At 40.1% G+C, this 21,649-nt stretch overlaps 1 protein-coding gene across 2 annotated transcripts in view; it reads right to left on the reverse strand.

The window, feature by feature from the left end:
* Positions 1-15,683, reverse strand: part of edar (ectodysplasin A receptor) — a 42,251-nt gene extending 26,568 nt beyond the window's left edge. Inside the window, exons 1-2 of one of the 2 annotated variants that reach the window (XM_022203619.2) lie at positions 15,075-15,683; positions 3,281-3,346 (exon numbers count right to left, since the gene is read on the reverse strand). In XM_022203619.2, coding sequence (XP_022059311.1) covers positions 3,281-3,331 — 51 coding nt within the window. In that variant the 5' untranslated portion in view covers positions 3,332-3,346; positions 15,075-15,683. The remainder of the gene's footprint in view (positions 1-3,280; positions 3,347-15,074) is intronic. The other variant, XM_051959253.1, reaches the window with a different exon arrangement.
* Between the last annotated feature and the right edge of the window lie 5,966 nt (positions 15,684-21,649).

Genomic DNA, 21,649 nt, shown 5'->3' on the forward strand with positions numbered 1-21,649 from the left:
CTATTCCAACTTTCCTTGTATAGATTAAAAAAAAACACAAGTTGACAGAATCAAACTTCTTCATGGAATTCTTTACCCCCATTGTTTTATTTTAATAATTAGGTAAGCCTTGAAATGAATATTGATCTGTCTACAAGAAAATTTGGATATTAAAGTAAAGGTTTCACCTAGACAGACAGATGATGGATATAATATTTATAATACATATATAATAAATATACTGTATGCCATCAACAAAAGCCAGATTGTATGTAACAGGCAGCTGGACTAGTGATTGAGAATTAGTTTGCTGATCTGTTGGTCATATTTTAATCTGTTTTTCCTGTATAATTGTGGAAAAGGCACCATTGTGCAAATTTACTTGTTCCTGGGGATGATGCTTGATTTATTCAGTAAAAGCAGCTGCCATAGGGGAGATCATTGTTAGCTGTGTGCATGTTACACGAGACTTTGCACAACACCAGCATTTGTGTGTTTGTGTGTGCGATTGTGCCTGTATTACTCGTGTTGTAGGGACACGCTGCCCTTGTAGAGGTTTAAATCAATACATTTAAAGGTGAAGAGCCGGTTTAAGAGTGCAATTAGGTGTAAGGAAAGATTAGGTCAAGGGTTAGTCCCAGTGAATTTACAGGGAATGAATGTAAGTCGATGCAGTGTTCTCTAAAGTGGTGCAAATGTGCCTGTGTGTGTGTGTGTGTGTGTGTGTGTGTGTGTGTGTGTGTGTGTGTGTGTGTGTGTTTGTGTGTGTGAGATGTGGCATTGTGTCATTGTGGCTCACTGTAATAAGCAGCAGCTGGTATTTGTAGCTTTACCAGCACACGTTGTCCTTTTCCAAACAAACTAACTGACTTTTAGAAATCATCTGCACTCCAGAAAATGATGGAGAGAAAGTAAATGAGTGCATGACTAAGTCTCTCCATCTTCTTTCTATTGTTTTAATAACATCTTCCTCTCTCTCTCTCTTCCTCCTCACAACTGCCTCATGTCAGAAGACACAAGACGCTGATTGAATCAATACATTTCCAGTGTTGTGTGTGTGTGTTTATACACAGTATGGGAGTGTGTATTGGAGTCCACTCATCACGGGCCAGATAATCTGTTTGTAATTTAATCCAGATCCAAAATCGACTGGCCCTTAGCTTACACACCTGAAGACCAGTCCATGCAAATACAGTTCAGCAAACATTCATGCACTCTCCATATGGGGCCAAATCTGAACTTTTCATTTGATAATAAAGACTTACCAAAAATTTTCTTATGAAAAAAGAGAACAAAATAAGAACAACTGTATCATGCTAGTGGTTTGTTTAGTAGTAATCTCTCTTAAGACTGTCATTTAGAGCAGGGTTCTCATGAAAGGTTGCTCTTTAAAAAAAAGAAGTCCAAAATCAAAGCAGCAGAGGGTGAGATATCCTGACTTTTAGTCCCTTGTGTGTATCAAGCACAGCATTGTCTCATCCGACATGTCACCAATCATTTTGTAGCATAAACAAAAATAAACAGCAACTGAAAACAGCGACAGACAACCGTGACTCAAAACAAAAATAAAGAGTGAGTGAAAATGACTGAAAGCAGGGATGAACAACTGTGACTTGAAATGAAAATAAAAAGAAACTGAAAGCCCAACAAGGTGTAAAATTTAATGAAAAAAAATAATCATTCCATGTGAGACTCAAACATGCAACCTGGAATAATAAAAATGCATGTGAATACCAGGTTGAGTCACATCATGTGTTATTAGACCGCGTGTTTAGCTTTTAGCGTTAGCATGCTAGTTAGACATGATGAATATGCCCCTCCTCTGATCTCAGCCTTCTGATGTGGACTTTGTTGTTGTTTTTATGTGTAAAACTAAAGAAACTTTCTAGGCATATGATGTGGATGTAGGCCAACAGAAAACAATAGACCGAGAAAACATAAACATCTCACAAAAAACATGATTTGTACTGTGGACCAGTGTTATTTTGACACACATCTTTTCTTTAGGCCACTTCTGCTTCATGACATTCCAATTCTGCACCTCCACTTTGTAATATAGACTTTCTGTAACAAAGAAATACCCGATTATAGTTAATCAGATTGTGTAAAGCTCCTCCAGAGCAACAGAAAAATTGTTCACAGCTTGACTAGATCCCGTCAAAGAGTAAACTAAATCTCATAACACTTAGTTTGTAACCAACAACAGAAGCATCCTAACCCTTTAAATCTTTAAATTCTGGAGTCAGTGGAGACCCACTGAAAGCAATCAACTCGTGTGACACATATTTCTCACTGTTGGCAGGTCAACACATTTAAGGGTCACTGTAGGTATTTAGCAAGTAATTACTTGCAACAAGTGTGTTTACACATTGCTTATACAGTGTGCACTTTGTTTGTCTGTCATAATTATCTTCTCCTTTATATTTTTCCACAAGTGGAAAAACACACCATGCCAACTGCACACAGCCAGCTATGTCACAATGCTTTGGAAAGACATTTGCTCATGCACCATAAAACACAGCGCAGACTTCTGCATGTCCTGCATCCTGTGGGTCCGACTGTTGTTAGCTCAGTTTATACTAGAATTTAGTAGAAACACAAGGGGAGTGTAAACACAAAAAAATCCACTTTGAGTACCCTGTCTCCTATGTATTATACAGTAATTTAAAAGCAGCAAAATAATGGGCTGTCAGTCATTTGTCTTTGTTCTACAGGCTAAACCTGGACTATATATGAATGGTTTTAAAATTTGTTTACTTCTGAGGTCACTGAATGGCAAATGTATCCAAATAACCTGCATTATGGTAGCCTGCAAGAAGAGAGGAAGGCAGCGGAGAGAGGGAGGGTAAGGTGGAGGGGCCTGTCGGGAAAACTGCCGGTGGGTTTCAACATCAAAACAAGCTGAGAATTTCTAGATTCCAGGTCAGATTATAAAGGTATCTGCTCTCTGAAAAAAATGCGAAGGTTGACTAATTGGTGCAAGTGCTGCAGAGTTGTGCAAGCTGCTGGCACACAACACCACAAAGTCTGGAGGACACAGTGCCAAGTATGGAGTTGATTGTGGCTGTGATTCCTGAGAGCTGGACTAATAAGGTTCCTGAGGGTCGACATTAGAAATACGATGATGATTTTAGATTAAAGCTACTGCTTGATGATATTAAAGAGGGTATGAAGAGGAGACAGGAAGGAGGAAGTGAACAGAAGATGTAGGCAAAGAAGGAGGAGTAGAGTAAAAGTAGAAAAGTGGGAGGGTGTAGATAATGTCAAATGAATTCTAAAAGAGGCTGGATGGAAAACTTACCAATAACGAGGACAGGAAGATGGACTTCTTCTGACCTCTCCTCTCTGACATTTTTGCGTCTTGTTCCTGCGCGACAAGAGAGAAAGACAGACGGAAACAGTCATTAATCACTATATCCATACAAACATTTCCAGTATTCAAGCTCACAAAACTTCAATTATCAAACAGCAAAGTCATGAATCCCAGCATTCCTGCCAACAGTAGTGCTGTCAGTGTGTGTGTGTGTGTGTGTGTGTGTGTGTGTGTGTGTGTGTGTGTGTGTGTGTGTGTGTGTGTGTGTGTGTGTGTGGCCTCAATGAGTTCAGTGTCCTGTTAGCATCACGTCATTGCCTGTAAACATGTAATAGCAACAGAAGAGCAAATGGAATTCTTCTGACTCATAACTACAGACACACATTTACACCGGCTTCTCTGCTTCAGCAAAGGTTGTTGTATCACTAATTTAATTATACGCCTTCTTCTTTGTTATAACTCTGTCGCATTAGGATAAAGTTTTTGTCATCAATGCAAGCTTGGCTGAAATGCCAGGAAAAAACACAGCTTTCAGGCCCAGTTTCACACCTGTTGATGTTGCTAAACAGCAGTTGTACGACTAATATTTTATATCCCACAGTATCACAACAGCATAAATAATAATATATAATAAATTCTCATTCAGTTTATAGTATGTTCAGTGTGATTTATTGAATGATGGGCTATTTCAGGTCCTACACACACAGCGGTAATGATTCTTAAGTTGACGTTAGGTGAAGCCTAATTAGAACATTGTGTGTTTGTTTTAGCAACCAAGCTTACGATTCTTTGCTCCCCTGCCCAAAAATGTCTTAACTACTCTGGCAGAAAAACTAACAGGTTGTAAAAGCTGACAAGTCACCAAGTAAGAGACGATTTGATTTGTGAAGTGATGGCTGTATTTGGGTGCACTTTTAATGTTGTTGATAGCAACACGTCATAAAACGTGGCATGTATTTCATAATGTGTGAGTGCATGTTTATTTCTGCAGGAGTGTTTTGCAAGAACATGCCTGCGAACGTATTTTATGTATGTTCGATCTGCAACGAGAATGCTGCATTTAGCGTTTGTGTGCGCGTGTGCGTGTGCGTGTGCGTGTGTGTGTGTGTGTGTGTGTGGTCTCTGACAGGGTGGCAGAGTGGATATAAGAGCGTGTGCTGCTTCTGTCAGCTCCCTGAAACACTGAGGCTTCTTCCAGAAATACGGCACAGCTTGAGGATATTTAATTGCTCTTTTCATTTATAGTGTGTCTCTAATCTACACATAATTACATGGGTCACATTCAAAACTTTGAACTAACAAACAGTACTATATCAGTAACAATAAGGCCTTGAGAATCAAATGCAGAACCCACTGATTAATTCATCAGACACGACTAATTAACCTTCTGACCATTAACACAAAAGAGAAAACTACAAGTGAGTGTTTCAGGCAGTTTAGATGTGAAGATGTAATTAGAAGCAATTTTTTCAATCCACTTTTCTCATCTTCACAGCTATCTGGATTAGCAAGAAAGACAAACCTATACACGAACAGCAGCAGCAGCAGCAGAGTTCAAGCATTTCCCACACTCACACACATACTGTAGACGTACACAAATATACCTGTAATTACTGTTATGGAGTACGCTTCTCATGGAGTTTGTCTGGGTGTTAATTGCCACATATGCCATGAAAGAAACAAAGACACAATTGGCTCTGTGTATGCAGATTTTATATCCATTGAAAGCATTTGTGTGTTTTCCTGGCTGTTTATAGAGGACCCTGAGACACCCTAAACCCTGCACATAACACATCCGCATCACAGCCACTCGCTAGCAATCCTGAATAGAATAAAGGAGCCCATTATGCTCAAACAGCTATAGCAAATGCAAATAACACCATAGGGTGTTCATACATACAGAGATGAAAGCTACCAGACACCTTCAACTGAGATTATTTTTAATTTAGCTGCGTTTGTGGCTCAAAACAGTCAATAATTATATGAAGTCCAAAGATTTTTTTCCCCAACAGTAGACAATAGAGTAAAATTATGCTTCTGTCAAAGGATACTGTTTTCAATCCTGTGTATTGCATTCATCTTTGGAGAAATGATAAACCATACTGTGTGGCCTCATTAAAATCACTCATTAAAATCAGTTCACATTGTTCCATGATACCCTTTTAAGTGTGGATCAGATTAACTACTATGTCATCAAGATGCATTTGTGGAAATGAACAACAGTACTGTCTATAACAACAGACAGCGCTGGTTTTCATCATCCATGAAGGCAATCACTCCTTTATCTTTACCAAGTAGTTTTAGTTGCTTAAATCAGAAAACCAGCAAACACATGTGCTGACACAGTCGCATAAAAGCATGTTATTGTTTTGACGGATTTGCCTTCGGGTCGAATCAGTTCCATTTAACGTGTTAGCTTTAAATCCGCCAGAAGTTGTCAAGACTATCAAAGTGTGTTTGTGTGTGCGTGTGTGAGACAAAAAGGAAGAAGCCGCAATTATCTGCTATCTGAAGTCAGAATCTATCTGTCTGGCTCCAAACCTCTGATGTCACTCTTCCATGTCGCGTAGTTGAGCAAAAAAAAAACAACCAAAAACCTTCTGATCTTCAATGATGGCTAATTCTCCAAGCCCAAGGGTTTGATCTTGCTTAATTACAGCCTCCACACACACACACACACACACATAAACACACACACACTCACATACACATTAACACATACATGTATGGTTTTAAAGATACACCGAGTTCGCTTCTGAGGGCAAAATAGGCTTAATTGCACAAGTCCCTGTGGTAAGACCGCAACCGGTATGTGTTGTGTGTGTGTGTGTACGTGGGTTTGTGTCACTGCTGAAGAGATAAAAGGACAGATACTGCTTTTTTTTTCAAATCAGGAAATGAAGAACTGCCAAACAGCTATGGACCCCCTCAAGGCTACTCATTATGGGGTTAAAGTGATGCACACACAAACCCTGTGGGAACACATACACCAATACGGCCGCGTTTAAAGACTCTCGGTGTCTTCTGACAGTCTGCTTTACCTCTTTCAACCCTCCCTCTCTCTTCCTAACCTCAGCTCTCTCTGTCGGGGCAGGTCTGAGATGAAAGTCAGCCCAAGCCTTTTTGCCCCCCAAGGGTATTAATCCTCTAACGATCACATAATCTCTGATAAATAACCCTCCTGTCTTTAGCTGTGTCATTACTGAGCGGAGTGCAGTCAGTTCATGGGTGCACCAGCAGAACCCAGCGACTGTACCGGGCAGCTCCCAGTAAGAATGTGTGAGTTTACATGAGAGTGTTGCTGCTGAGAAGCACGTTCAGCTCACTCTTCCTGTATAGTAAAAGATTTTTAGAGGCCTTTTTTATTTCGCAACATTCTCTGGACTGAATAACTTGTGGAAGTTTTTTTGCAGCCTCCCTCCCTCCATTAGTTCTGTCTTCATATCTGTTTTTCATTTGGTTGCATTTGATTGCCATTTGTGTCAGCGGAAGAAATCCCATACGAAATGCCACATAGACAATTTACTCTGCTTCATTACAAAAATGCACAATAACAAACCCTTTGACCTCAGGAATTCATACAATACAAATCAACACAACCAAAGGAAGACATCTTTTGTCAGAGCTCCCTGGCCTACAGTGACAAGTATAATGCCTTAATGTCATTAAGGATCTGGAGCAGAACTTCAAAGCAGAATTAAATCTGTATTGATACGGATTGTACCAAAATCTGACAGCCAAATTTGATAGACTTTGTAAAAAGTCATTATGGGGACGTTTAGACCCTGTAGGTGAAAGGAGGGGTTGGCCTATGGAAATTCCCATAGATCAGCTCATACAAACACTAAGTAGACAGCCACGGCCATCCTCCTGGTAATTCTCTACTCTCACCCTCCTTTTCTGGGCAGTCGGGGCAGGCTTCCTCACATAGCTGCCTGTCAATCTCCCTGTTATTTATAATTGTGCCTATTTTTGTGGTCATGCTTTAGATTTTCCTGTACAAGCACAGAGTTTCTATGGCGAGAGCATTAAGGACAGAAATTGTTGGTTTGGGTCATGGCTGACTAAGAACATTTTAAAGGATTTTTTTCCTCCCTTATGGGAAATGAGTAATTCATCATGGTTCACTGATGGAAAATAATAGTCACATTACTGGAATGACAGTCATGCACACAAATCAGCGTGAATCTTGAAATGGAAGTAGAATTTTACAGCAGGAGCCGTGTGGTGGACCGACTAAAATGGGCAAGTTTCCTCTGCATGCAACATCTTCATCATCGCTGCCATTAGCCTCGGGAGGGCTGCAGGCAGATGTGTGCTACCAAGATGAACATGGTGTCACGAGTCATTTTGTTCACCTGATCATGATGAGATTCACAACATCCGTCTGGCCTTCAGGTGAAGCCCAAAGCCAAGCAGCAGCAACTATTGTAGTGACAAGTTCATTTAATGCACATGCACAACCAGGGCCACCTACTGGGAGATCAGACCAACAACCTTTGCAGAGGCTGAATTTCCTGCCAGGCTGAAAATGAAGTTATTGTATGTACAGTGCATAAAATTCCAGAACTGTAGATGTACCTAGATAACATACAAACGGAGTCATAAGGAACTATAGTATCATCAGCAACAGGAGGAGAAAGGAGTTTGTTAAAAGTGCCACTCTAAAATCAAGTCGAAGAAAAGTAAGAAAAATTAAACAAAGAGACAGACAAATGAGATACAAGAAGTGTAGCACATTCTTCAGGATTTTGGAGTAATATTGTTCACACCCAACACTGATTTAATGTAGGGGCTTTCTTTTGTCTTTACTCCACTTTGTATGAAGTATTTAATATTTTTGGTAACCTCCCCATTCACTTTCATTATGTAAAAATGTACTACTGTAAAAGTGTTAGCCGATGCTTGGCAGAGCTGATGTGCAACCTTTGGTTTTCCTGTTGGTATAAATTTTATTTTAGTCTCACATCTAATCCTTAAATACTTCAAGTTTTTTATTAATGTAGTCATTGGAAATGGTTACTTTCCTATTCCACCATGTAATGGTGTTAACCGTGTTAAACATTGCCATTTCTTGATGTAAACCTTTTCCTTTCATTACTTTCTGTGGGATATATGCTGTGTCTTTCTCATCATCCTTCTATGTCTTCCTACCTCTATATATCATTAAGAACTTACAGATGGACTTACTTACAGATTGTGTGGGAAATGGCTTTTTTGCCACCAGTGTTTAACCCCCTAAAGGATATTTATTGCAGTTTCTGATAATTACTTCCTTCCCCATTAAGTATTAGGCCAATCAGTGGCCAGGGAACCCAGCCAAGAGGCAAACCAATGTAGAAAATACAGAATGTGGTTAGAGGACGGTTTGTGGTCTCCTAAAAAGCACTTAATTTCTGATGACAATCCAATCAGCAGCACACAGATTCAAGGCTTTTTTTTAATCCTGAGTTTTGGTATTTCTAAAAGGAAAATCTGTTTTACATTGAAAGCATTCTTGCTTCTACTTTATGGTTCATTTAGGGTTGGATATTTGAAACGATCCTTAAACATAATGTAATGGCATGTTATACAAATATAAATAGACATGTGAGGACTGAACTGATAACAGTGGCATTTTACTGACTAGTTGATGATTTTCATCAATCATTGCTTACTGTGGCATTTACATAAACAAAACCTTTAATATACAGTTAAATGCCTACATTTTCAGTGTCAAAATGAGAATACTTATGACAATTTAAATTCAAAATGATAAAAGTTCTGTCAGTCAAGCACACTACATCCGGCATAACTGAGGAGAATGACATTGTCAGTTTGATGTCCTCATAACATGATCATTTTGGTCTTTTTACAACAACTAGCCAAGACATCAGTACAGTCCTGCCATAAACACACACTTACACATTTGCAAACACAATCCATTCCAAGCCATAGACAAGTTCCAAATTTAATCAGTGCTCAGCTGAGGAGCTCTATCCCTGAAAAGCCAATTATTTTATCCTTTTACAGACCAGGGCTCAACCTGCCAAATCCAAGCAAGATCTTAAACACATGTCATACAGTCTGACCACTTGAAACCCTGTCTGTATGCGAGTGTGTTTACATGTGTGTGCAGACAAAACACCTGAAACCCTGCTGCAAACCAGAAAGGAAGTACATATCAAACTCACCATCTCTGAAACCCTGACAACCCTGCAACCCTGTTGCTATTATCCTCACTTAACATCTTTCTACAGAAAATTCTCCAACTGTTACACAGTGCACATCGTTTCCAGTTGATTTTCAGTCAGCTACAGCCCAGCGCATAGGTTTAACAAATTCAACTTCAACAGGCCTGCATCTCAATCATGATTGCACTTAACATCCCATCAACTAAACCAACACTTGGCTGTAACAGCAGCAAATATAAACTACTAGCGCTGGGATATTATTAAGGTTAATTATCTGAGCTCTCATTGGTAATAAAACTTCAATGGAGTGGGTCTGTAGATAAAACAGAAAGCAGAAAGCCACAAACTTTGTGGAGTTTCCCTCTATCAAGTTCCCGTACTCTGTCATTTAAACATCTACCAGCTCTGGTAAACAACTCACGCTCAAAATACTAATTTTAGCATATTTTCATTTCAACATCCAGACTGGACCATCATGTCTCTGTTTTCTGTATCTGCTTCATTATGTTTCATGTAAAGCTTTCGGCTCATGTAGATTTATGACAAAGGCTTGAAACAAATACAGCCACCAGATGAATAAAGGAAATGTTGGCAGTGTGGCTCCAAATTATGAATCATCAGAGTATTATAGTTGAGAAACTCTTACTGAAATAGTCTGTAATCATCAGCAAAAGAAATAAAACTATTCCATTCAGTGTAACACCATATCATTAACTGTACATTGGCCACGTGTCAGTGCTTCTAAATTATTTACAATCTGCATGGAAAGTAAAAAAATCACACCTTATTTTAAAATGCACCAAAATCACACACTGAGTTTCAATATTCTTCAAGTGTTTGGTGAAGAATTTGAACAATCCGCAGTCATTTAATATCCTCAGTAATCACAAGTGCCTCGACTGTCTTTTTTCTCAGGTGAATTATGAAGGAGGAATGTGCTGTTGGCACTTTGTCTCCCTTCTATGATTTGGAGGCAGCTGGAGAGTAAATGCAGGGGAGGTAGTGGCAGCAGGCCTGTCACTCAAATTAGACCAATCGCTTTCACCTTCAGCTGAGTCACACCGAGAACCGCAAAACTTCTCCTAATGGATACGTGATTAGAAAAAGAGACAGGACTGCGTCTGCTGTAGTAATGCCCGATAATCATTATAATCCAGTTTCTGCAATAGAAGATAACACAGCAGTGCTGAAATGCTTTGCACAATAATCCCCACTCGTCTTGCACTCGTCTACATTTAAAAGTCTTTATTAGTCCTACAGGAAGTCACACTCAGTGAACAAAGTGGCCATCAAGGCTCACTTACAAGGAACTAAATGAGCCAGAAATAAATACATCTGATTTGCAACATGATTACTGTCTAAGTTTGATGTGAAAATAAACCCATGATTAAAGTGATTTCCAACTTTGGAGACAGACCCAAACCTCAGACAGCAGCTGGCCCTTGTCTCCTCACTAAATATCCATTTTCTCCACTCTCATCCAACTGTATCACCACGGTTTATCAGTGTGAACTGTATTTTTACAGGAGTGTCAAAACACGTTTTGTTGCGACTTGAATTTCGACCGACAAATCAGCATCGAACACTACTGTAACTGGGACACACAGCAAGTTCATGGCTCAGATATCATCTACAGTAGGAAGGCTGTGACTGGCATAAACATTTGCCACGAAGAGAAGTGCAGAAAAGAAAAAAAAAAAACAGAGCTCACAGAAAGACTTCAAATAGAAATACTTAATTCCTTCACCTTGAACACTGAAGAGATTTCTAAGCCGAATAGAAACACACCTCCAATAATTTCAGTGCGCTAAATGAAATATGTGTTTCTGAATGTGTGTGTGCATGTGTGATGTTTCTTCATCTCTCTTCATCTTTTGATTGGTTTAATTACAGACTTACTGTCAACTTCCCACTCGGTGCGCAGGAAAAACAAACTCTTAGGGCACATGAAAAGAAGTCTCAAATGCATACACACACGCGCGCGTACACACACACTCCCTCTCGTATCACACACCTATCGCAGCTCCAGTCAGTCAGCAGTGCTCTTTGATTCTCTGCCTGCTGGTGATCCGTCTTTCATCGTCTCCTCTCCTTGATCCTTTGTTCCCTTCTTTAGCTCTGCTGGGGCAGAACATCTTTCTCCCTGTCTCTGCGTCTGTCTCTGTTTATTTTGTATTGAATGTAGGTGGGAAGCCTAATCTGCAACCTGGAATTCAACTGAATGCCTTATTTCTTCCCTCAAAACAACAACTACCGTAAACCGATTGCAGGACCATGTGATCCTCTCTAAATATTGTCATATTTTTGTTTTTTGAGAGCGCACCAGTAATGGTGTTGCATTGGTTGATAATTCTTGATTATACAGTGCTGTAACAAACTATTAAAGAGTCTCCAACACTCCAGATCAATACAGGACAAGCTGTTTATGAACCACAATGAGTTGTTTGTTGTAATGAGCAGGCCAGGATTTAGCTACAACTCATAATTATCATTGCATCTGCATAATTTACTGCCTGTTTGTTTCCCCTTCTTGGACTGATCACAACGCACTGTAAGTGTGCATTTCCACACCTTTTAAAAGAAAATCTGTGGGTTTTCTGAGTGTTTTTCACCACCACCAGTGAGCAGTGATAGATGGATGTGGTTGTGGGAGAAGGGGAATCTTCAAAGCTAAAATCTTCATCAATCCATTGAGAGCTTTATGAATTAAAGTTCCCACTCGGAGGTGTTTGCAAACCGACAAACATTCGAACCTGCCACCACAGGCAACATCAGCAAGGCATAAAACGGATCACGCTACCATCTCAGATCCTACACACATCTGCACAGGTGAATCAACTTAGCGCAACAAGCACATGATCCCTCACAGACTTCCCACCAGCTGACTTTCCCACCAACCAGAAAGATCACAACCAGAGATCAAACCTGCCACGGTGCGCAAGACTTCCTCTAAGTGCCAACCAGCACCCGACTGTCTGTTTTAAGTTTGTCTTAAGGCACAAACTCTCATGTATTTGTGTGTTTTTCAGTTTTTCCATCACGTAAGATGTGAAGTACGAGACCTTTCTCCGCAGAGTCTGTACAGAAGAGACTGATGTCTATCTGAGGTAGGCTCCTCATACACAGGACTGCTAAGTAAACACAAATTAGACCACAAACCCCAATCTGATTAAACTTGCTCCCCAGGGCCTACGTGGTGAGGTTTCAACTGCTGATTTACTATTGGTTTGTTGATCTGTCTGCACTGTGCATGGGGAAATAATAGCGGTGAGAATGAAACCTATGATTAGAAAGGCTTTTTGCTTTTATGTTGCGTCTCTGGGATTATTGTACATATATTAAAATGTAATGAAGAGCAGCTACCTCTCATTTTGTGTGCGACCTCCTGGAAGACACAGAGGGAATGCAAAGAAGATCCACCATCACGTCCTAAGCTGGCACTCTGTCTGTCTTGATGACTGAGAATAATGAGTAATTAGTCACTTTCTGAATGAGAAGAAAGAAGAAGCTGGGCTATATTGTCAGAAAAAGACTTTTGTTTTGACTTTCTGCTACACATGTTGAGCATGCTTGACATTCTTAAATGCTGATTTTGGTTTCCCAGCTGTAATTTCATCACTTAAAACAAATATTCTGGCATTTCATGTCGATTTTCTGCAACGATCACTTTAATGCAATGTTTTTTTTTCTTTAGCCGGTTGAAAATAATAATACACGTTTTGTGAGCTATTGGTAAACCAGCATGCACAGTCCAGCTTTAATACAATAAAACTGAGGTGGATGCATCTGAGTATAGTCAAAATGTAAAATGCAAAAAAGAAAACAGATGCAAATATTTCTGTGGAGATAAATGTAAAATTTTGGCTCCATTACATCGCCAACACAGTACAAGTTTGACATCCTTATATAGATAATTATTAGAATCATGTTAAACACTATACTAAGTGTGCAGGTTTCCTGCAGCTCTGGTGCTGGTAACACAGTGTGGGTACACTCCACCAGACATTTGTACCATAAATTATGCCATGGAAAAACATAATGAGCTGAAATAACTTTACTTCCATAAGTAAACTCCGAATGACGTGTTTTGTTGAATTTCCTCTTAGATGTGTCAGGCATTACGAAACATTCAACCCCAGAAGGCCTCCTGAGCTCTATAAATTTCTCCACGGGAGGAGAGGGACATGCTGTGTGGATTGGTCTCAGCTGTGACATCTTACATAAATCTCAACATTAACTTTCACAGGGAAAACACAAGAATCCCTGCGCCTTTCTCCGATACGACTCCAAAATAAATAGTTATTGTGTGAGTTCCAATAGCAAGCAGTGCTAAGCGACAGAGCAACAAGTAAGTAAACACATTATCTATTCACTTCGGTGTAGTATGGGATGAACATGACTACAGGCGCGGGCTTTGTTAGTTTTTCTGCCTTCATCCCTTTAATCCTAAGAAACCATATTAACTTCTTTTGAAGATGAGTTACACTCCCTCCTGTTTCTTCTGTGTCTCCTTTTCCTTTCTACCTGTGAACATGAAAGATTCAATGGCAGCAAAGATGGGCTGCTCTGGGGGCTGCAGGGGAAGAGAGAGACTCAGATAGAGGGAGAGAGCGAGGGGGGATAGAGACGGATTGATTTCCACCTCCAGCAGCTTCAGTTCAAAGCCAGCCAGCAGACTTCAGAGGCTCGGCAGGACCCGGCATGTCCCCAGCCGGGCCGAGCTGCCTGTCTGCGGGCAGGACTTCCCCCAGGGGCCCCGGGGCCCGGGACAGTCAGGCGGCACCAAGAAAACAATTATGTAGACAGTGGAGAAAGGTGTGCAGGGTCACACATGCACACTTGCTCAAACACGGCCACAGAAGTGCCAAACTAACTGATATGTGACAAATTTATGGGAATTATTCTCTATTAATAATTGAGCAAACCAAGTTTCCTGTTTTCTCTAATGAAGCTCAGACAGGCAACTGTCATCACAGTAAAAAGTCAGGGGCTGCATGCTTCGGATTCAAAATCATAACCTTGTCACAAAGCAAGTGAGGCCCACACTAGAACTGTAGTGATGTGAAAAGTGAAACACAATCTAATTTGTCTACCACCTTGGGCTAAAACCTTTGCACCAACACGTACAGTACCCTCCACATACTTCAGAATTATTTCATGGTATGCTTTAGATGCACACACTGTTTAAAAATGCATTTCTTTTAGATGGCATCCATGCAAATCACAACACTGGAAATGTATTCCTCCAATCTCATGCACTTTACAGCAAATCTGCATTTACAATCAGATGATTAGACTTTGGCCATTCAGGTGTTTAAATTAATCTAAATAGGTTGTTTTAAGTTACTTTTGCATGTTTTGCAACACAATCACCACTAACTGAAGACTATTCATACACGTATTTGTATATATTTTTTTGCATCTGCAGTATTTATTTTATAAAACCTAACATTTCCCTCACCAACTTTAAGCTTATTTTTTCTTAGATGTAAAATTACAACAAAGCACATGTCTGCTTGGCATAAAAAAGTGTTGCTCAGGAATTTCCCCGAAGTCTTGCAGCAATCCGTCCGTGCATTCCTGAGAGCGGAGCTGCTCGCACGTCTCACCTGGAGCTCCAGAGAGGGGGGCGCGCTGGTCTGGTTTCTCCCCGGGGCACCGCGGGATCAGCTGGCGGGCGATCAGTCCTGGTGATCGGTGATCAATCTGTGGCGTGGTGTCGGCTCAGCATCGCCGAGGGACTGGCTGTCTAAGAGTTCCTTTACTCCGCACAGCCCAAGTTGGGTATCAGCCTCCACATTGGTGCATGTCGGTGTGTCTGCAGGCTCCTCCTTGATGAGAAAAAAAGTGAGAAGTTTTCTCCGCCCTGAATGGGAGACAGATTAACGTGTCCCAGGTAGACTTGACGTTCAGTGGGGCAATTAACGTGCTGCAGGCTACGACTCGACCCCGCCATCTAGTGTTCATAGGCCTGTAGTGACAGCTCAAAAAAGTGTGGACCCAAGATCTTCAAGAGGCGCATAAATAAGCAGGTAAACCGGGGTAAGTTATCCCTTGAAAATAATGTCAACACTCAAACAGAAAGAACTGGTGTGTTGAAAATAACCAAAACTTAACCCCACTGTTGGCGCACTATGGGCCAAAACACCTGATGGGTCGATTTGCTCCACCCAGAATGCTGGTTGTTCATTTAACCCAACCTAGTGACTGAAATTAACTCTCTTGCTGTGCTAAATATCACCCATTTACAAGGTATTACCTGTTGTAATATTACAGTCTCCTCTGTGCAAGTAGCGGAGACAGAGTGTATCCTCTGAGGACTTTGCACATGATATTTTACTTGTCACTGTAAGAGTTTTTGTCTTATTCTAAATCCTTTTAAATTACTGTCTTTTATTTTGACTTAAAAAATAAATCTAGTGTTTCTTTAACCTCCTGAGAACCCGAGGGGAAATTTTAACTTGTTTTTGTGATTTCCCGCTTTTTTGGAGCTAAAATAGCAACTCACAATTTCAGAATTTTAACAAAAAGACAAAAACCACAAAAAAAGGTGATACTTAGAAATCGAAATAGGCTGACAAGAAAACAAGAATGGCAATCCATCTTCTAATGATACTTGAAGAAACTAAATTAAATTGAACATGAGCATAAATTAAACTCTCAACAGTCAGAAGGTCTGCACTTTGGTGCAGTCTCCATCTTGCCTCAGCATGAAAACAAAGTTCCCCTCATTCCACCCACTCACATTGGATATCACTTCGAAAGGCCAGGATGTCCTCTATTGAGTGCATCGGGATTTAGTTAGGTTAAGGCTATACAGTGGGCTTGGTAGTTAGCACTGTTGCCTCACAGCTAGAAGGTCCCTGGTTTGTACCCTGGCCTGGGATCTTTCTGCATGGATTTTGCATGTTCTTCCTGTGCATGCGTGGATTTTCTCTGGGTTCTCTAGCTTTCTCCCACAATTGGTGATTCTAAATTGTCTGTAGGTGTGAGTGTACTTGTCTGTCTCTATGTTGCCCTGTGATAGACTGTCCAGGGTGTCCCCTGCCTTCACCCCAAGTCAGCTGGGATAGACTTCAGCCCCTCATGACCCTAATGAGGATTAAGCAGTGTATAGATGAAGGACGGCTGGAGAGTATGTATTTTATAGATGTTTTTATGCATTATCAATCCCTTAAATGATTAATAAAGTACTCGTCTGTCTGTCTGTCTGTCTGTCTGTCGGTCTGTCTATCTCTATCTATCTATCTATCTATCTATCTATCTATCTATCTATCTATCTATCTATCTATCTATCTATCTATCTATCTATCTATCTATCTATCTATCTATCTATCTATTACACCAGTGATCTCTCCTGGTGGTAAAAGCTAAGAAGGTAAGGCGATATTGACTTTTTGCCAGTCTGTTAAATTATTATGTTGATTTTTCAAAACCCTAAAGTAATAGTCCACAAAACTGTCCGTCAGTTTTGTATGAGAAGCTACCTGAATGCTGGCTTGAAAAGACACTGCCTACCTTGGTACCTGATGATAAGGAGTGTCTTATTTTTGTTCAAACTAAGGAATAAACCTCCAAATGACCCTCAAGTGAAGAAGAGATATAAAAACAGAGACTTATTTTATACTGTCAAAATATTTCATCAACATGCCTCCAAACCATTTCCTTTGATTTCCTCAGAATATATAATGATTTCAAAGAAAAGAAGATTTTTTAAAAGACTTAAAAAGAAATTTGACCTTCTACTCATCAGAAGGGGAATTATCTGACACAGGTCTTTCAATTGCTTACATGCAGTAGTATTTAATTAAGTATGCTGTATTACTTGCCATATACTCTTGGAATATTCTGCAATACCAAAACAGCTTCTATTACTATCACTATTTTTGGTTCTGATGCTATTACTGATGCTTTAATAGTGCACACTAACTACAACTACCTCTACTACTTCCTCTTTACTTTACCAGACAACCAGAGACAGTGCAATTGTGTAGTTGTAGTTGTTTTTGGACGCTTAGTGTACACAGACAATGGTGCCATTAAAGTGCTTTACCTGGACTCTGCACAAACTCACACACACTTACACACTTGCTTTCAGATGATAAATGTTTTTGAAACAGAAGGCATAAATTAGTTGGAGTGCGTCTGTGATGTAGCTGGCTGGTGCCTGATGTCTGAGTTGGACTAAAGCTTGGACTTTAGTCTTCTTCTCCTCCTCCTTCTCTCTCTTTCCGCTGTTTCTTTTTTCTCACACACAGGAAGAATGAGATAAAAGAGGGGCTTTGAAAACACTGAGAGTCCTGTAATTACTTACTCTCCCTCTCACTCTCTGTCTCCCTGTCCTTCGCCTCATTCCCAATTTTCTTTTTCTCCTTATCTATTATGTTTTCCTCTTTCTTGGTCAATGTCTCTTTTTTTTGGCACTTTCTCTGTCCTGTTTTCACTCCGTTCCTCTGTCTACGTCCCTTTTCTCTCATTTCTGTCTCCTCTCCGTCTCTCTGTCTTTCCCCCTGCTTTAGAGTCTCATTGATGTCGATCCAGGGCTTCCTGACTGAAAAGGAGGATGAGAGGAGGGGAGATTAGATGAGAAGCGAGGATAAAGAGAGGATGAGGAGAGGATAACAAGAAGAGTGATGAGTTCTGCTGAGAGAATGATGGCTGCTCTGTCAGAAACCGGACAAAAACACATATTAAGCAAAACCTGTATTTACAATGATGCAGGATGTAACACAAAAACAACTCTGCATAAGGTGAAATGGGGAATAACGTTACATTGAAATAACATGCTATAAAGTCTATAACAAAACAGATGATACACTTGGAGAAAAATATAATAAAATAACAAGAGATAAAAGGTAATTTACTATACTCTTCTAAAATAAGGTATGTAATGTGTGCACCATATTTTATATATGATATTTATTGCACACCTGATCATGGAAGTAAACAAAAAAGTGAGACATAAACTACAGGATTTATGATAGAAAAGAATATGTATTCTTCTTATAAATCTTGTAGTATATGATGTTTTCACGTGGGACATATTGGCATATATCAACACATATATTCAGTCTTTTCAGCACTAAAAATAACATAATAAGTGAAGCTGTGTAGTAGCTGTCACTGTACATTTCTTGCTTACCCACTATATTGCCCTCATATATTGCAATCCTATTTTCTTCCACATTATTTTATCAGTCTGCTATTAAACTATGCTACACAAGTGAGTTGCAGAGTTACAGTTCCTTGGTGAATTAGTTGGTGGAATATGCTTAGAGCCCCCAGAGTGTTTGAGGCCACCGTACATTAATGTAGGACATCAGAGTTTTAAAGCAGCTGTCAAAGGTTGGTTTTCCTGATTTTACTCCCAAATCAAAGCGCTGCAGCTCAGAGAAGACAGCAGTCAGTGGGGGCCTAATTTACTGCTTGGTTTAATGAAGTTAGAGTGACTTCAACTTACAGCAAAATCATTAAAAAAAACTTCCTGGTGGTTTTTATGTGCCCTGAAAAGCCTTCGTGTATTCCCTAGATGTTTTAAAATATAGTCTGACATGTTCCAAAGATGAAATTAATGCAGTAGAGGGAAAAAAAGAGAATAAAAAAGCAATGGTTAATATCACATGTATCTCATATTTAATATTTACAGCCACATCCACAAACTCGCCATTGAATCCCAAGGTTATGGCGACACTAGAAATATACTTGTACATTATTCACTGTGTGTAGATGACAGCAACCAGTCTCCGCTCAAACAGAAAATAAAAACATGAGCTCATGCATCACATCACAGGCAGAACACCTCTAAAAATTGTGAAATTATTAAGCATTTTTTGAGTAACCCTATCTGAAATATCAATCTCTTGAACTTGCTAGTATTTTTTAAACATTTTTTACATTAAAGTAGCATGCCCCATATGTCTTGTGGAACACACACAGCGTACCACTGAACCTACCTACGACAGACTCAGTGACCTTGTTATTACCCCTGTAAATCTCCCACACATACATGGCCTGTGAGGACACACACGCAGCCTCTAACTACTCTTCAACGGGGAAGCAAAGAGCCGGTTACCATGGTAACTGCCGTGTCAGCTAACCTACTTTTGCACGAACGAAAGACATTGGCTGATGAGAGTGAGGTGTATGGTATAGGTACATAGGAAAGATACACAGACATGCTACATATTCATTGTGTTCGTTTGGCTCGGGCAAACAAGATATTCATATTTATCTAGATCCATCCATGGGAGAACTCGAGTGTTTGCTGAGAAACGATGGAACGAATAAGCTTATTACAGATAAGGAATAAAGTGAATAGAGAAGTATGTGAAACTTTGGTTGAACCCTAAAGATAAGTAACTTCGTGCAGAAGAAAAAGGGAGAGCAGAAAAAGAGCAGTGAGAATGTGGATGTAAATGAAGTTGAAGTCAGGTCAGCGCAATTCAAAGTTATATCATCATAACAAGGATTTCCCAAAGGACACGATTCAATTGCAAAACAGCTACACTGCAGTAATAAAAGCTACACATTTCTTTTCATTAGTGGAAAAATAAAAGTCAATGCTGCAACAGTATTAAATATGGAGCATAAAATACTTAAAGTCCATGGGAAAATCACAACAGCCCCAGTGTAACTAAGTTATTTTGCCAAGTCATGGGGAATCTTAACACCACTCACTCAGCTTTTAAAGAAAGCAATATATTGTTGCATTACAGAATTGAGACAGCCTTCACATGTCTAACATCACTACATACATACTCTGACCAGTGACCACAGTGAAACTACCTGTTTAATATTGTGTCAGAGCTCGTTGTGCAGCATAAACATGATCCATCAGGGCATGGAAGGCCTCCTTGGGGTTCAGGATTGTTCCGGCGCATCCCATGGAAGCACAATCGGGTTGAGATCTGGGGAGTTTGAAGATCAGAGTCAATGCTTTAGGCTCTTTGTTGTGTTCTTCAAGCCATTGTCTTGTGTTGTGGCAGTGTCTGAGAACGCTGTTGTCATGAGGATGGAGGTGGTGCTTTGCAACAACGTTTAGGTGGGTGATAAGTGTCAACATCCACATGACTGCCAGGACCCAAGGTTTCCCAGCAGAACGGTGCACTGGAATGAGATGTTCAGTGTCATTCAGTTCAGCTGTCAGTGGTTTTAATGTTGTGGCTGATCAATGTATATAGCTTCTTTGGTGTGATCCATCCATTATCTACACACCGCTCAATCCTCATTAGGGTTGGAGCCTATCCCAGCTGAGTTGGGGTGAAGGCAGGGGATACGGGCAATTTAGAATCATCAGTTAACCTCAGCATATTCTTGGGCTGTGGGAGGAAGCCGGAGTACCCGGAGAAAACCCACGCATGCACAGGGAGAACATGCAAACTCCATGCAGAAAGATCCCGGGAAGGCTGGGACGCAAACCGGATCTTCTAGCTGCAAGATGAAAGTGCTAACTACCAAGGCACTGTACCACTCCATGGTGTCATCTTTAATTATTTCTTCTCTAATTAATAATTACAATTTCTGACATTTAAGCTTCAATCTTATTCTTTAATTTTTAAACTGCCTAGTTTCTTTGTTTGACATGGGAGCTAATCCAGCTAATTATTTTGACTATTTATTGTATTTGACTGCTCTGCCTTGTCTCCTTATGCCTTGGTTTGACTGTCAAAGCATCTTGTGAATGCTGTTCTTAAGGGTGCTAAATAAAGGAAGAATTTTTATATATTATATATAACATGTGATGTACATCTACACTGTTGAAGCATGTAGATTGCATGTGCAATAGATTTGTGTGGACAAATCCCAGTCGTAGTGGCATCTCACATAGCTCTTTAACTCCTGTATCACCAAAAAACTAGTTATCATTCCTAATTGACGCGCCTACTGGGTAAACAGCAACCACCTTTTGTCTAATATTGACAGCACTGCATCCTACAGGGAGCCCTAACCATCCTGCTTAAATGGATTGGGGGGCTTTTCATCCAATAATCATTTTTGTTCACTTCTCCCTGTAGTTCCCCTTTAATTCTGAATCACTGGCTGTGGAGAATTGTATTAAGCAGATGAAACACACTGGGCATAGGACATGAGTGGGTTATGATAAAGAGAGAGAGGCAGACTTCATGAATTTGGGCTTGTTGCCAGCACTCGTGGGCCGCTGCACTAGTGAGGCATTCGAAATCGA

Source organism: Acanthochromis polyacanthus, chromosome 14 (assembly GCF_021347895.1).
Source record: "Acanthochromis polyacanthus isolate Apoly-LR-REF ecotype Palm Island chromosome 14, KAUST_Apoly_ChrSc, whole genome shotgun sequence".
Classification (NCBI taxonomy): Eukaryota; Metazoa; Chordata; class Actinopteri; family Pomacentridae; genus Acanthochromis; species Acanthochromis polyacanthus.